Source organism: Anomaloglossus baeobatrachus, chromosome 10 (genome assembly GCF_048569485.1).
Source record: "Anomaloglossus baeobatrachus isolate aAnoBae1 chromosome 10, aAnoBae1.hap1, whole genome shotgun sequence".
NCBI classification, from domain to species: domain Eukaryota; kingdom Metazoa; phylum Chordata; class Amphibia; order Anura; family Aromobatidae; genus Anomaloglossus; species Anomaloglossus baeobatrachus.
Genome location: NC_134362.1, coordinates 66,702,016 through 66,719,797, shown reverse-complemented (window position 1 = coordinate 66,719,797; position 17,782 = coordinate 66,702,016). Strand labels below are relative to the sequence as shown.

The window sequence follows — 17,782 nt, the reverse complement described above, 5'->3', positions numbered from 1 at the left end:
TACTATAGTATTATGTGGCTTTCCTGAGATATTTTGGCTTATTTTTAAGGATTTCAGCAGGTAGACCCTTAATGATTAATAGATCATTAGTAGTGATGCGCGGACCCTATTGTAAAAGTCCAAACACATGCTGGTACAAAGGTACCCGAGTGTCGGACACAGTCCCAAAATTGTCAGGGAATTCCAGGTACTGATCCAGATCCGGCACTCGTGTAATAAAAAAATAAAGAAAAAAATAAGTGCGCTATACTTACCAAGTCTCAGGCACCGCTGCCGCTCATTCTACTTCCAGGGCTGAGCATTATCCTTCATGCATATGCACTGCTGTCCCTGCCCACCAGAGTCTGTGATTGGTTGCAGTCAGATAGCATCCCCACACTGAGCGACAGTGTGTCTGATGCTTCCAATCACAGACCCTTTCTGCGTACCTATATTATACAGTAAAAATAAATAAATTGGTGTCGGGTCCTCCCATATTAACTACATGGTGTTGCCTACATCAGCTAATCAAACCCTAGATACACCCTGCACCACACCCACCAAACACACCAGTGGACGGCTTGAGTGGAATAGAGTCGCCCACCTGGGGGCTTGGAGAGGGGAGGTCAGGAGTGTCAAGAGGAGAGAGTTGGGTCTGAGAAGTGAAAGTGAGAGGAGGTCAGGAGCGGGGCTCCTGGGAAGCAAAATAGGTGGCAGATGGTGGTTTGGGCCTAGAGGAGCTGGACCCCTGGTCGCAGGGGATCGTGGCAAGGGGCATGGATCTGTCGAGGAGGACAGCCGGCGGCATTGCACCATCACCGGGCTAGGACCAAGGCATGACGGGGTACGTGGACCCTAGATCGGGGAGTAGCTTCAGGCAACCTGATAATTTACCCGAGGAGAACGGAGTCTTCAAGATCCGTTCCCACCCGCTCCAAAATCGGGGCATTAGCGCAACGAGGGGAATAGGACTTTCCAATTCAAAACGGTCCAGGAAATCCCAAGTGTGAGCCCTGAGAGCAAGCTCCCACACTTAGCCATAGTGGGGAGCGGGACCCAACAAGTGTCACACTACCGGGACCACCAGAGAAGTAAACTTAGTGCCAGGAGGCAGGTCACGGATCACCAGGCAGCACTTTTGGGGACAGGACCCGAACTAAGCTCCCCTCAGCGGCAGCGGTATCCAGAGACTTGCTTGACCAGTTGTCAGTGTCAGCTTAATGGACTGAGTGAGTACCACAGTGACCCCGTGCATCCAACGGCACTCCCCTACCATCACCGAGCCCCGGGGTATCCCCCCCCTACCCTGGCTGCCCCATTCCATCATCCCTGGCTAGGCCCAACTGCAGCGGTGGTACTCCTAATTACCACATACCAAGGGTGGCGTCACGAACTCTATAAAATCCTTTGTAAATAACCCCTTTCACTTGAGTGGCCACACCACCCACGGGTCTGGAGACCATCAAGCCACTGAGAACCCGGATCCGAGCAGCTCAGCTGCTATCACTGGGGCGGCACACAAATGAAGCTAGAGACAGCCTGAGCTTCAATATAGCATTGCTGAAATGTGCTACAACCAGACTGTTAAGTGTTTTATTACATTGTGTCATCTGGTGAGCTGAGCATGCTCGACCAACAGCAAAACAGTTACTGAACTACTAGAGAATAGATCTAGAGGCACAAGAGGGTAAAGAGAAGCCTATATGGTCATCATTAAGGGATGATAGCTGCATATAAGTGCATATAAAAAAATAGGTAGTATTGGCACACTTGATTCATTTTATATGTACAGAAAACTGAGACCAAGTTATGATTTTTAAAATAACTCTACAAAATAGTATAGTATAAGGGAGCGAATATTCCGGAAGAATTTAGTACCTTCTAATCCGGGTAGGTGATTCATGCATTGACCACTTGGGTTCCGACAGGTCCTCATGCACGGAGCTCCACAAGATTTGTAGTGCCACTCACACTCTCCTTCAGGGTTGTAATAATCGCAAAATAGAGCTGGAGAAAAAAAAAAAATGCACCAATTTAAAAGTAATAAAATCCTAGAAAAATAATCATTGTTTATGGATTTTTTTTAACTTCCAAACTATTATGTTTCTAGAACATTTTGTTGGTGGTAGAAACAACTTACGGCAAATATCTGGGGTTCTCCATGATACACAATTTCCTGCTTCTCTGCAAGCGGCAGCGTAAACGGCGACGGCAGAACAAAAGCATTCACAGTCCCCACCAGAATCACACGCACATGTGTCGTGGATACACGCCTCATGGTAAGGAGTAGGATCAACCTAAAAAGTGAAATATAATTAGAGGATTTTAGTTCTTGTATGCTAGTCAGAGAAACTTTAAAGCAGATCTGTAGGTCCATACTCTTGGTAGACAAAACAGCAACAAAAACAAATGTTGATCCATTTGTCTACTAGTGGTAGTGAAAGAATATATTGGACATAAAGCTTGAGTCAAGTATTACTTAGCAGAGTGCTGCTCCTGCTTGTCTACACAGGCCCCTCAAAGAGATGATTGACAGGCTACAGTGCTTTACAAAGGGTAGCATATAAGGTTGGTAGGGTAGTTTACTGTACGTCTTACCATGGAGTGACACTTGATGAAGGTAGAGCCCAAGATAATGCTGCAGTGTTTCTGGGACCAGGTCCGACGGTATGGGTTGGAAACACAAGGGTCACTTAGGGGTGGAGCATCAGGACATGTGGGGTCAGCTTTCCAACTGTTTCCAAATTCTTGAACATTGACAACTACTGAATGACTTCTTGTGGTAAAATCATTAAGTACATTGCCATCGTAGTTACCACAAAGACCACAAACTTGTCCCTATAGATAAGTAAAAAAAAAGTCCTGTTAATGCACATATAAACCAACACAGGTCCTCTTCAATTAAAGGAGTTGTCCACTACAGGTAAAATAAAAAAAGTCTATACTCACCTCCCGTACCAGCGCTGTTCCAGAGGTGCCCCGGTTTACATTCTCGGGGCTCACGTGACTTTTTGACGTCAAGCGAGCACCACATTCAGTCAGCTGGCTTCTCTCTCCCCGTCTTTGGATCAAACGAGCAATCAACAGGAAGTGAGCGCAGCTCACTTCCTGTTGATTAACTCATTTGGTCTAAAGGCAGGGAGACAGAAGTTGGTGCTGATTGGTCCTGGGGCTCATGTGACATTACACCGTCACGAGAGCCCCTGGAACGTGAACCATGGCACCGCTGGAATGGCGCCAGTATGGGAGTTCAGTATAGACTTTTTTCTTTCACCTGGGGGAAACATGTGTAATCAGAATCGGTTGTCCTAGTAGTGGACAACCCCTTTAAAAGCGAACAGGATGAGACCAGGGAGTCCTTTGAGGAATGACCTTATCTGATGTACACTGAGGCCTAAGATAAGTGGCTAATGCCTTGTATTCTGAACAGTTGTTGTCTGTTGTACCTTTGAATTTGTTCCCACATCATATGTATAGACACTTTGGTTAACTTCTGTTACCCTGATGGGTGTTAGAGACCTGGTACTTTATCTTGAGGCTTTCTAGATGCTGAATATAGCCTCTTTTTGTTGGTACCGGATATATTCGGGGATTATCTGACTCTGTGTTACATGGGACCACCAGCATTTATCACTGTTTATCTATTGTCTTGTTGAACTAACTATTTTTTCCACTCCTGAAGAACCTCAAATAGATGAGGGGAAACGCGTCGGTGGTTTCCGTTAGGAACTGCTAGTTTACTATTGAGTGGTTTTTCTGGGTCATTGTACCCCCCTATGTCTTCAATTTAATCATATTGGCTATGGTGTATTTGTATTGTTTATATGAGATCTGATTGTTGGTTCACTGTTGGAAATTAATTCCTTGTAGTACTATCACCTTCATATCTGTTAGGGTCACTCCAGGGCCTGAAGGGATAGTCTTCGTTGAGCGGGGGCACCAAATGCGCAGGCTTTTAAGGTGCCAACCTCCGCGGCAAGAAAGGGGTGAGTCCAGGGTGATATAAGGGTCAGGCCCCTCCCTTGTACTCTTAGATATCTAATTTTATCTTCAATTGATGTAGATGTTGGGAGTTTTCTTCCCTTTTAATACTGAATAATAAAATATTGTATTTTAGGAGTTTTTTTTATTTAGTTTTTCACGATTGTACTTCTAAACTATTTGCTCATAATAAAATAGCAATCTCTCCAAGAACCCTAAAGCATTTGCAAAGTAAGTACACCTCAGACTTAGTTTTTTTTATCAAGATTTACCAAAAATGAACATAGTAGATGTCTAAACATTATTACTGACTGCTCACCTGAAATTCTGGGCTCAGCTTGATAAAGATAGTAGTCTGCTTGTCCCACATAGCAATCAATCCATTCTTGGCCTCGATGACAAGGTAAATACCAATTTGCCTAACCTGGTAGGGGACTTCACAACCAACGTCTCTTTCCACGACTTCGTAAGAATTTTCACTCAGTTTCAGCTCGTAGTTCTGATGAGTACAAGAAACCATTAAAGGGATTTTCCACTTTAACAAAAGTTATTCCAAAATCGGCTAGGTCATGGATTTTTTTTCCACAGACCGATAGACTTAGATTGGTAAGGATGATTTTTTTCCGCTGAGGATCCTAACTGATGGGTCTTCTAACCAGATGAGTCATAATCTATTATCTATAGTGTAATTTTGCCTATATGTTTTTAATATCTTTTCACTTTTGTTTTGGTGGTGCACTTTTTGTATAGTGTAGGGTGTACTAGGGACCACTAAGGTTTCCCATCGGTGAATGGGGGCTCCACAACCCTAGGGCGTCATACCCTCTAATGCTAAGTAGGGACAAGTTTAGAGCCCATTAGGGTCGGCTTTATCCCTACCCTCTATCTTTTTTGGTAAATTACCTATCTGGGATTACCTGTCCCTGTGCATATGTACCCTACACTATAAGAGGTTATTATTATAATTTTTTTGGTATTGTTTTTACCTTATAATAATATTAAAGGTTATATTTGATATGGGGTTTGTTCTTTCTGGTGATACATAAGTTTGATCCATGACTTGGATCAAAATTGGTCGTGCCTCTATGATTTTGTTTAGACCACTCAGTCCTCAAATACACACGGATATATGAGCCTGGAGAGCGATAGGCTATGATAGGTACAAGATAAATCTGTGAAAAAAACGGATAGAACTCATGCATAACAAACTGATGTCTGAATAAGTCCTTACCTTAAAGACAGGGACCAAGCGTGATAAATTTATGTTGCTTGGTCATTATTGGATTAATAAGAGATTCGAATAACTTACCCCAAGATACATCTTTATAGTTTTAGAACAAGTGGCTCCAGTAGTTCCACATGGGATGTTCTCAGTGATGACTCGGAAAGAGTGATTTCCAGACTTGGAGAAGCAATTATCCTAATATAAAACACAATGTAGTGTCTTATTATAAGATGCTAGATACAAACCTTCTACTTCTACTACATTTTGAACTTTGACAATATTGGATTTGTAAATTAAAGGGGTGTCTCACAATTATAACTCATCAATTATGCTTTGGATAAGTATATGTTGCTGATCAATGTCTTAAAAATACCTGAGTCAACGTGTATTCACAATCTCCATTGAAATCGAAGCGTTTGCCATCGAAGGTTATAAAGTGTCCTTCTCCATATACAACACACGTCTTGTGGCACTCCATCTTTGTACACTGCCATCTTCTATTCCTGCAGGTGCTAAAAAGATAATAAAGAGATTTAAAATGAGTGCGTTGAAAAATCATCCTTATTATAATATGCCATAAAATACATTCCCATGTTCAACCTTTGTTGAGTTTTTGATGCTGCTGAGTTTCTGCACCAATCCCAGACCTATGTTTTTTCCTTACATTTTTGTGTGCGTTTTTTGTTCCATGCGGTTTTGATGCATTTTTGACTCATGCGTTTTTGACTTTCTTAAGTTATCAAAAATGTTGGTTCAAACACAGGCAGGAAGTTGCTCAAAGCAAAGATTTCAAGTGTTAAAGTGATGAAAGATGAGAGGTGACGACAGTATTGTCTGTTCTCATGGAACGCAGCGTGAGATAGGAGTGGCTGCTGCTCAATGTCTATGGAGCCTCGTTTTGAGGCTCAATAGCTTCTGGTCTACTTAACTGAGGAACGTCATAGGAGGTGCTGGGTCACATTGGACCTGGGAACTTTGATTTCTATTAAACTGGTGAATGAGGGACAGTCTTCTGTTTTTGTTTCTTTTTATGTCTTTTCGGTTTCCATTTGTGGATTGTGTTGGATTCCCTGGACAATGTCAGAATCCCTCAACTACATTGAGCCTGCAAAGGTTTCTTTTTAATAAAATGGTGACCCGGTGTGGTGGAGTGTTTTTTCAAATAAACTATTTTTGTGTGTGTTTTCTTTCTTTTTGCTTACTGGGTTAGTAATAGGTGGGTGTCTGATAGATGCCTCTCCATGACTAACACAAAGGCTTGATGTCAGCTGAAACTACACAGCTAACATCAACCCAGCTACCATTACCCCAATTTCCACCGCACCAGGGCATTGGGAAGAGCTGAGGTTCCAGAATTGCCGCATCTAATGGATGTGCCAGTTCTGGGACAGTTGTGGGCTGGTATTTTTAGGCTGGAAAGGACCCAATAAACATGGACCTTCCCAGCCTGATAATATCAGCCTGCAGCTGTCTACTTTCCCTTTGCTGGTTATCAAAAATAGGGGGGAGCCCGTTTTTGCTTTTATTTATTTTATATATTTATTTATTAATTAGGTTAAACCAGGCAAAATACCCTTTAGTGCCAAATGAAAGGCATGAAAGGGTGCAGTATATAATATGTAGCGGTGTTGGGAAATTAGATATCTGCAGGATATCTATCTTTCTATCTATTCTATCTAGTGCTGTATATCTCTATTATATATACTATATTTAGCTGAATTTTTATAAATTTTTTGGCTGTATTTGTGTGTTTGTGTGTATTGGGATTTGGGAGGTTATGGTGTTTCTTAGGACATGATGAAGTCATTATACTTATAAATTATTTTCTACCTCTATAATCTGTAGTAATAACTTGTTGTACTTAGTTGAACTCTTTGCTTTGGGCACGTCCTGTTTGTTCTGCTGCCTATGTTTCAAGCAACTTATTTGATACCTGAGATGTTTTGTTTAGATGTGTTTTATTGTGCGTTTAGGCTGTGTATATACACTAAAAATGCATGTGCTTCGTTTTACCTGTGGATTTTCCTTACTTAATGCAAATCTAGCATAAAAAAACGCAAAAACAGGAAAACCCACAGTGTCTAAAAACACAAGTCTTTGTAGGCACGTACCCTTAAGCGGGCTTTACACGCTGCGACATCGCTAATGCGGAGTCGTTGGGGTCACGGATTTTGTGACGCACATCCGGCCGCATTAGCGATGCCGTTGCGTGTGACACCGATAAGCGATTTTGCATCGTTGCAAAAACGTGCAAAATCGCTAATCGGTGACATGGGGGTCCATTCTTAAAAATCGTTACTGCAGCAGTAACGAAGTTGTTCCTCGTTCCTGCGGCAGCACACATCGCTGCGTGTGACGCCGCAGGAACAAGGAAGCTCCCCTTACCTGCCTCCCGGCCGCTATGAGGAAGGAAGGAGGTGGGCAGGATGTTACGTCCCGCTCAGCTCCGCCCCTCCGCTGCTATTGGGCGGCGGTTCAGTGACGCTTCAGTGACGTCGCTGTGACGCCGCACGGACCGCCCCCTTAGAAAGGAGGCGGTTCGCCCGTCACAGCGACGTCGCCGGACAGGTAAGTATGTGTGACGGCTGTTGTGCGGCACGGGCAGCGATTTGCCCGTGTCGCGCAACAGATGGGGGCGGGTACCCACACTAGCGATATCGGGACCGATATCGCAGTGTGTAAAGTAGCCTTTAGGTTAATATCTGCACATCAAATCCTCAGCAATTTACAGTTTAAAAATCTGATACACACGTATTTAGGAATATCATCGCAGAAAAATGTGCTGTAAATTTTAACAGAATGTACAATATAGAATGAAATTCCACATTTAACACATTTGTATGAGTCAATAGCCTTTAGGTTATTATACCGTTTCCTAAAAAATAAGTCTTACCCTGAAAATAAGCCCTAGTAGGATTTTTTGGACTTTTTGGAGTATGCTTAACCCCATCACCTTCCGGCCATTTTTCATTTTTCGTTTTTTCCTCTTCTTTTTCCAAGAACCTTAACGTTTATATTTTTACGTCAATCTTGCCATATGAGGTCTTATTTTTTGCAGGACAAGTTGTACTTTTAAATGAAACCATTAATTTTACTAAATAGTGTACTGGAAGATCGGAAAAAAATTCCAAGTGCAGTAAAATTGTTGCAATCACATGATTGTTTTTGGATTCTTTAATTCACCATGTTCATTATATGGCAAAACTGATTGGTTAGTGTGCTGCCTCAGGCTGCTACAAGTTCATAGATACCAAACATGTATAGTTTTACTTTTATCTAAAGGGTGATAAAAAATCTGAATTTTGTCCAAAAAAAGAATAGTGCTTTTGTTGCCATTTTCCGAGACCCGTAGCGTTCTCATTTTTCGGGATCTGGGGCTCAGTGATGGCTTATTTTTTTCATCTTGAGCTGGCATTTTTAACAATACAATTTTCCATAGAGGCGAAGTTTTGATCTCCTGATATTACATTTTAATTTAATTTTCAATGGGGCGAAAGGGGGTGATTTGAACTTTTAATTTTTTAAATTTTTCATATATTTTTAAACTTTTTTAAACTTTTTTTTTATTGATTTTACTAGTCCTTTTAGAGGACTTTATGATTCCACATTTCAATCACTTGTAATGATCAGAGCGATGATACAGGAAATATGTCATGGTAGCGTCAGGGGTCATCAGCTGACCCCACACTACCATGGCAACACAATGACACCCTATGATCGGGTCACAAGGTCACCTATGTTGGTGGGGCGCAGCACAAACCCTGCTGCGGCCATTTAGATTTTGATAGCATGATCAAAATGGTAATCAGGCTCTGGTGGATTTCTGATCCACCCGCGCCTGTTAGCCACACATGTCTGCTGATCGGATCAGCAGACATGTGCAGGGATTACTACAGGCTCGCTGCCAGAGCCTGCAGTAACCGGGGGGACGTATATGTTCGTCCATGGTCGTGGAGGGGTTAAAATATAAGCCCTACTCCAAAAAATAAGCCCCGTTATAAAAAATATATATGCTTTTATGTGTTAAATACTAGTGAAAACGCCTCTACTGCTTTGTGGTTCCTTTATATATTTCTGACATAGTTAATTGAACTGAACTAGTACATACAATTAAATAAATCTTGGAAATGTTAAGTTGCATTTTCCATACCATGTGTTACAGTCTTGCGGGATGGTTTCTCCAGTGTCGTAAACCTCCCCATTGTGGACACATGGACACTTTTTCTCAGGAACACACCTGCCATTATTGTTGAGCACAAGGTTGCCTGGGCAAATGCAACCTGAAGCACACTGTATACTGAACTGTGGGCACAGAAATCGACAGTTCATATTGTATTTTAAATAACCATGAAGAATTGTTTGAAAATAAATCTGTCAGCAGGTTTTTGCTATGGAATCTGACAGCAGCATGATGTAGAGACAGAGACCCTGATTCCAGCGAAGTGCAACAATTGTGATAAAATCAGTTTTCTCTTCTGCAGATCTTGCAGTCCTCTGAATGCTGTGCCTTTATCAACCCTGGCCACATCACTGATTGGCAGCTTTCTGTGTACACTGTATATTGACAGAAAGCTAGTAATCAGTGGTGGAGGATGGTTGCACCAGGAGGCATGAGACATCTAGTCCTGTAGTGACAATCTATTACAATAACACAGTCACAGCAAAAACAGTCTAGAAATTGACACTTCACTGGAATCAGGGTCTCTGCCCCTCCATCATGGTGCCCTCAGATTACATAGCAAAACCTTCTTTTAAAAGGGTTTTAGTTCCATTGTTTAGTTGTCATAAAAGACGAACAATTTGATTTGATGCTATTGAAAACTGAGTTACATTTTTGGGTACTTGCTGAACCCGAGAAATTAGAAATATATGTGATTCACATTGTACAAATAGTCTAAAATGCTCACCATAAGTTTACACAGTGCAGAAGATTACAACAGCTAAAGAAGGGTGACTTGATCACAGCGTGATACAGCACAGTCAGAAGGGAATATCATTGCTTGTGTAAAAACAGAAGCAGAAAAAGCAGCAGCCATTTTGTGGTGAATCTGGAAGGTGGGAAGACGTCGCATCTCACAGCTTAGCCATAGAGATAGAAAATGAAAGCCATAAAATATTGAAAACTGTACAGACACTGCATGAGAGCATAACAGTGAGAAAGATAAGTGTGTAAGGAAAACCAAATAATACAGATTTAATTAATTGGGAGAGAAAAAAGAAAGCACATTTAGTCTGTGACCCAGAGCCAGGGAGGGCCACATGGCTGACAGGTGCTGCAGCTTATGAGATCAGTGCAGTTAAAGGGTGGTTCACTACTCTGCAATAGTGGCCACATCCCTGTAAAACTGATAGGGAAGGCTTTTGTTAAATACCTTGTTCAGCCAATTCTGGTTCTGAGCAGCGCTATTGTGGTCCGCTCATCCCCATGAAGTGACCCTCTCGGGCTCCGTGACCTCTAGGATCCAGTGATGTTAGGTCAACTTCCAGTTGACTTGACATCACTGCGGCCGGCACCAGTCTTCCTGAGTGACTGGGCTGTGGGCGGCGTTTCACCGTTCATCACAGAGCAGCATCATTCCTGCTTGCGTCACTCTGCAGCGAAGGAGAGTGTGTGCAAGATGTTGTGCTGTGATGCCGGAAGACTGGGGCTGGGCTTGGTGATGTCAGGTCAACTGGAAGTTGATGTGATATCACTGGATCTCAGAGGTCAGGGAAGGCTTTTGTCAAATACCTTGTCCAGCCAAATCTGACTCTGAGCGGTGCTATTGCAGTCTGCTGCTCCCCTTGAAGTGACCCCGGGCTCCATGGCCTCTGAGAGCTGGTAATGTTGGGTCAACTTCCAGTTGACCCGACATCACCGAGGCGGCCCCAGTCTTTTTGAGTGACTGGGTTGTGGGTGGTGTTTCACCGCTCATCAAATCCCAGCATCACAGTGCAGCATCTTGCGCATGCTCACCTTCACTGCAGAGCACCACAAGCAGGAGCAATGCTGGGCTGTGACGAGCGGTGAAACACCGCCCACAGCCCATACATGCAGAAAGAATGAGGCTGGCCTTGGTGCTGTTAGATCAACTGGAAGTTGATGTAACATCATTGATCTCAGAAGTACACATTCTAACTCTGTTCTAGAATTTGCCATGGTGCTCCATGATCACTTATAACTCCCTAGTCCTATGTCAGTTACTTACACATTCTAAGTCCAGAGTATGGCATGTCTTCTGACATTCAGCCCCTTTTTGTCCAGTTGAAGCTTTGGCACAGTCAAAATAAACCATCTTTCCAGGGCACACTAAAAAGATGAAGAAATATGAGATTGCGCAATCCTACATATGGAAAATGGTATATTGGGTACTGAAAGAAGTTTTTGCAATATTTCAGACTTATACATAGAGATGAGCAGTTCAATCCACAGGGAATTGCGTTTGATTTGAATTTTCTGAAATTCGCGGTTTCATGCAAATTCAACCAGATTTGATTTTTGGACAAAGTTTAATTTGATTTGGAGAAAATTTGGCACAGCCGGAAAATTTTAATGTCAAACAATCCGTTGTTCGCTAATACATATATTCTACATTTACAATACCACACAAACAGACTTCTTTACCAATCAACCACAAGAATGTGAAAAAAATGTATTTAGTTACCTGCAGAAGTTGGTATTTTCCCAACGCAGTATAATCTGCCACTCTGGCATGTGCTGCAATGAAGAATATGAACACATCATCAAGTTACAAAAATGCCAGGAAGAGACAACAAGCGTGAATTTTAGTCTATTTCGTAAAAGTACCATAAAGCCGCCAACCACATATTGCAAGCACATAATAATGGTGAGTCTGTCTAATGATCATCTGACTTGATGCTTTTACTTACCACATAGCCCCATTGTCATAAATTATGTCTCCTGGTGACAATATTGATCCACGGTAGTAACAGGGGCATTGCTTAATTGGAACGCAAACTCCACTATCATCCAGGAAGGTTCCCTTTGGGCAGGCACAGCCGTCAACAGAAGGAAATTTGAAGCCGCAGCTTGGGTCCGGTTCACTCAGAGAACGACAAGTTTTCTGGCAAGAGCTAATGGAGTACTGATAGGTGCTGTTGTTTGGGCATTTCTTTGTATATTTATCTTGAGTTAGAAAATACAGATGACTGTGTTAGTAATTGTGATACATAAATACTCCATTGATTTTTGGGTAGCTTGTGTCTGTAAACGTCCAATCACATACAGAAAGGAATCTATATTTGGTGACCATACCCCAATCCTCCCACTGTTTTGCTGTTTTTCATAAAAACAAGTTTGGACCACCACTGGAATTCTGAGTTCCGACACCTTTCAGCTCTAAAGTGTCATAAATCTGTGTTCATGAAGCAATATCCAAACATTACGTGCTTGCTCTAAATCCAAGGTATGGCTTTACTTTATGATTAGATGATGATCTTACCATTAAAATGTTATTTGCTGTATATCAGATCATATTCAGTAGTGGTTAGTATGAAATAATTTTATGTAGAGATAATGATGCCATGACATCACGGCATGAGCCGTGACCTTGAACAAGTATGTACAGAATTCTCCCAAGATTTCTGGCTCTGGTAAGGCTTGGGATGGTTCTATACATGGACGTGCAAGGTCAAGGTGTACGTTGTGACATCATAACATTCTAATGTTTCTCACACTTATGCCGAACACTTTTGGGTGTCATCAGAGCTAGACATGTGAGCAGATCAAGCATTTCAGCTTGAGTATCAGTGATTTTAAGATGCAGTGAAGGCCGGACTGGTGATGGTAAGGAGTAGAAAGGCGAGAGTGGTGAGTGGGTAGGTGAGTATAAGTAATAAGTAACATTACATTTGAGGAGAATAACTGCTCTACAAATTGAATTTTTCTGAAAATGTGCGCAAACAGGCAAATTCAATATTTGCCTGATCCTCTCATCTCTAATTTTCTATAAAAAAGAAGATTTTGGGTACTCACCATACTGTATGATGCTGCCACTTTACAAAAAAATAGCTCCTCCTTAGTGGGATACACCCACTAACCGGAGCTAAGCCGATCAGTTAGTGTTAAAGCATTAGGAGACGCAGGTAAAAATAAATGTTAACTGGCCCATCAGAGATACTTAAGAAGAGCAGGTGCTGTTTCCCCAATGAAGGCTCCAAGAAATAGAATTTGTGGTGAGTACCCAAAATCTTAATTTCTCTATCGCTTCATTGGGGTACACAGGAAACCATGGGACGTCCCAAAGCATTCCCCAAGGGTGGGAAAAGAAGGACTAGAGAGAAGGAAGGCAGAGGCAAGGTTTTCAGCTCAGTCAGAACCCAGCCACTGTTGATTGTAAAATCTTTTTATCCAGACACAAAATTCCAAGGAGAAGGAACAAAAGGGAATGCATGCTGTAGAACCTGGAACGTCAAGTGCAGTAAACTAGAAGACAGCTTAAAGTTGTCAAACAAAATCCTGACAACAAATGGTCCAGGAAGCCCCAAGCAGGAAAGCTAACTGGAGCCCCCAGTAGTGGCGCTCTGTCCCTATGCAATATGCATCCAGATTAACAGAGCGAATCCAACCACATAGTAGTGTTAAGGTAGGGAGATAATTAGGATGACTCTCGAGAATACGAAGAAGGGATCCAAGTGACTGAAGGAAGCTGTCCTAGACAGTAAGGGATGCTAAGACGCACTCTGACCAGGAGAGAAGAAAATGAGAGAGGGAAGAGTATCTTCCTTGGGGAAGAGTGGAAACTGCTTTAGGAAAGAAAGGGAACTGAATACAAGAACCACCCCTTCCAGGTGAAGGATGGAAAAACAACGACACAGAACTGTCAGTACTGAAACACGTCCATGAAAGTGATCGTATCAGAAAGCATCATTTCATGGAACAAGGAACAACATAATTAGAAAGGAGAAAGGAGAGCACTGTAGAACATCGAACACCAGATAAAAGATCCCAGGGAACTACAGGTAGATCTACTAAGTGTGCCCACCTTATGGAATCGCGATCTGTGGGCAGAATCAAATACCCTGAAGGGTTGAAAGGCAGAGACCTGACCCTGGAGAGAACGAAGAAACAACCGGACTCAAGGTCCAATAATAAAGGCATGTCTGAAGAGAAAGATAGAAGAAGAGGGCTTCTCCACTTTGATCATGATCAATAACCCAAGTGGAGAAAACAGGAAGCTCCTATTGCTGCAGCTCTCCAGCCAATCCGGTAATGAGGTAATTAAATTCTGATGGTGGAAAAGGACCCTAGGACAACGGATATAGAAGATTCCACTGGTCGTTTGCTATAAGATAGACTACCACCACAAGGAAGTAGACTACCTCTGGATACCTGAGTAATCAGGAGGATGGGTAGTCCGGGAACCCACCAGGGACAACTGCTAGAGGGTCGCAGGATCTGAAAACGAACTGAGGTTCCTTGCAGCACAATCTGATTTGCCTCAGATCAATGTTGGGCATGCTCCTCTGTAAATAGAAATGGATCAAGACTCAAGAGCATTTGCACCACTCTCCTGTCAAAGGCCTTATGTAGGTTAGGAAAACGGTGGTCCGGAGATTATTCCAGGGATGTGAGCGTCTGAAAACACTGGCACATATTGTTCAGTCCTTGACCAGAAGCATCCACAATGAATGACTGAGATAAGATTTCACTTGGAGATAGAAGAATGATGCATTGTAGTCGGATAGATGTTGAGGATGGCTTGACAGAAAGACCTGTGAGATGTTGGATAAAGTTCCCCAACTGTAGCAACACTGGGGTAGTGGCTAAGCCAAAGAGAATTGCTGTGAACTAACCAGAGATTTTTAACTATTTGGCATTCCATAAAAGGAAGGTAAAATAAGGCATCTTCAAATTCGCTGAGCAGAAGCAGCCCCGCAGATTCCATCAAGGTTGTCACTGGAGGTGAAGACTCCACACTGAAAAGGCATAGAACACATGTGTGTGTAATCTTGAGATTCAGAAGAAGATGAGCTGTACAATCCTGTTCTTGCACCAAGAAAAGGTCTAAAGAAAAAAATCTGAGTGGCTTTAGTAAAGCCACCAACATGGGGAAAGCTTAGAACTCCATGCGGAGTTGTCCCCGATGGAGTCTGAACCCAGGACCCAAATGCTCAAGTGACAGTGCTAAGTACTGAGCCCATGATGCCATTGCTGAGGTAGAAGAAGGATGACAATGTGCAAATACTGAAAAGAAGAATGGAAAAAAGACCAAACTGATTGCATGATTGGCATTGTGGAACTAGCTCGAAAAAGAGATTCCCATAGAACCAGAGAGCACTGCAGGGAGAAAACAGATGAAGCTTTTTTTTGATACTAAGACAACTAGCTCAGCCTATGGAATCAGGAACAAACTCATGGCTTCTGAGGTGACTCTTGTCTATCTCAGTTCTAGACAGGTGACAGCCCTGAAAAGAAAGCAAGCCAGGGATCTTCTGCATACAGGAGCCACAATTCGAAGATTATCCTAATGATTTTGAGAACTGTTGACAGCTGTAGGAAGATAGCTCTACTTACTCATAAGGGCAACCTGTTCTGTGAGGTCTGGCAACATGTTGAGGGAGCCCCGGATGGATGCCTGGAGCAAGAACTGGACAGGCAGACACAGACTCAGTAACCCATCCATCAGCAAAGACTGGTCACGAGGGATGACACTGCGAACTACAGGGCAGCTTGGCCAGGGGCTCCTAAAGTGGCTTGACTTGTCCATTTGAGGCCACACTGATCCTGAAAATCCTGATCTGGTTCTCGAGAGGAGAGGACCAGAATATGACTATAAATGCTGAAAAGGATACAGATTCTTGTAGAAGGAGAGAATCAGCCTCCGTGATGTTTGGGAATCAATTCCTGTTAGGAAGAGTCTCTTGTAACTGTGATCCAATTTTATTTCTTGCAGTAGGAGTGGACCCGCTGCTGTGAACTTCAGGAACCAGATGCTGTGCTGAAGTGGCTCTCTAATCTTGTCTGTGTCTTGCAAAGGACATGATAACATTCGGGAACCATTTCTTGTGGTAAAGAGGCTTGTGTACTCCATCTATAACTGAAATACATGAAGGTGATCTTACCCTGTAAAGAAGAATAGGTGAGTGCCAATAAACAGACATGGAGGTTGAGGCATGACATAGCTCGAGGCCAGTAGAGCCGAGCTGTGATTAACCAAATGGCCCATGGTGAATCTGACTTGCTAAGTAGAGAACAGAATACTGAGTCTGCCATTGTGATCAGCCCTGCAATTCGAGATAGAAAGTGTGTTTGACTCACTGACTCACTGGATAGTGGATACAGCACTAGGACCACTGTTGCTATCAGACTGTGGCACATGTAAGATGGTGGGCCTGAGTCACTGTGTACTGTGTAGTGGGTGGAGCACTATTACTGCAGTTACAGTCTGTCATATGTTACGTGGAGATGGTGCTTTTGACTCACTGAATAATGGACTAAGCACTGACCCTTAAACATCAATGTAGTTCATGGTAGATGATGGATTTGACTCACTGTGTAGTGGACTGAACACCTGGATCGCTGCTAAATCCACAGGATAGTGGACTGAACACTAGGACCGCTGCGATCAGTCATGTGTTACGTGATGGATGCAGGATCTGACTCACAGTGTAGTGGAAAGAACACCTGGGCTGCTACTGTAATAGGCCATCTGGATCACTCACTGGGTAGTGGACAGAGTACTTAGAGTGCTCTTGTGATCAGTCATGTGTTTCGTGGTAGATAGTAGGTTTGACTCATTGGAAAGTGGACAGAATACTCAGACCGTTGCTGCAATTTGTCATGTGGTTTGTAGTAGATGGCATGTCTATCTCACTGTCTTTAGCTTACCAGGCGGTAGACAGCATAGGTAAAATGTCCAAATCTGCAGATGAGAAATGGACACTGTGTTCAGATCGGGCACAGATCTTAACAGAGTAACAGACTCTAGGAAAACCAGGTGCAAGAGCTTCCGAGCCAGAACCATAAGAGTCAAGCAGTTGACATGTTGGAAGGCCTAGGGTTTTAGAACCTATGTGTAAACTAAAGGTATCAATCAGAAGTCTGCCTTATCGTTCTCCCAAGAAGGGAAAATAAGTTGTGCTTTTATTGTGGACAGTGGAAGCTCCACTGAACAAGGGAATTTTTTTTATTAACAATAAAAGTTTTCCCCTGTACGGGAGCCTGTGACTCTGCGCTTGAAGTTGTGGCAAGTGATCCCAAGAGGAAGACCTGCCTAGAGCCAGCATCGGACAGTAATGGCACCGGAGGAGAGAGGAGGGGGGGGGAGGCTGACTGGCTGAGGGTCATGAGCAGGGCCAGGTAAAGGCATGATGCAATAAGCCTGTAAGTGTACCATAGGTCTGGGTGACTGGGGACATGGTTAGACTGAAGGAGTAAGCCTCAACAGAAGTTGGGGACTACATTTTTAGAGGCATCCATCGGCAGGTCCTGTAGAGGGGGTGGAGACCAGGAGAATATGCGTGTAGGAAATCCACGTGGCTGTGATTGACTGGCCATAAAAAGCAAAAAGAAAACAGAACCCTGATTGGCTGGAGAATGGTGGGTGGGGCTAAAAAGCACACAATTGAAAGTGTTTTCAGGAAGATGGGAGGGCA

The 17,782-nt window shown here is 43.0% G+C and overlaps 1 protein-coding gene across 1 annotated transcript in view; it reads right to left on the bottom strand.

Annotated features, from left to right (window-relative positions):
• LOC142254350 (mucin-5B-like) overlaps positions 1-17,782 on the bottom strand; it is a 130,850-nt gene that overhangs the window by 77,115 nt on the left and 35,953 nt on the right. The window contains exons 17-26 of the mRNA XM_075325395.1: positions 12,056-12,311; positions 11,830-11,882; positions 11,374-11,474; positions 9,336-9,487; positions 5,559-5,697; positions 5,270-5,380; positions 4,280-4,459; positions 2,578-2,817; positions 2,120-2,276; positions 1,858-1,986 (exon numbers count right to left, since the gene is read on the bottom strand). Coding sequence (XP_075181510.1) covers positions 1,858-1,986; positions 2,120-2,276; positions 2,578-2,817; positions 4,280-4,459; positions 5,270-5,380; positions 5,559-5,697; positions 9,336-9,487; positions 11,374-11,474; positions 11,830-11,882; positions 12,056-12,311 — 1,518 coding nt within the window. The remainder of the gene's footprint in view (positions 1-1,857; positions 1,987-2,119; positions 2,277-2,577; positions 2,818-4,279; positions 4,460-5,269; positions 5,381-5,558; positions 5,698-9,335; positions 9,488-11,373; positions 11,475-11,829; positions 11,883-12,055; positions 12,312-17,782) is intronic.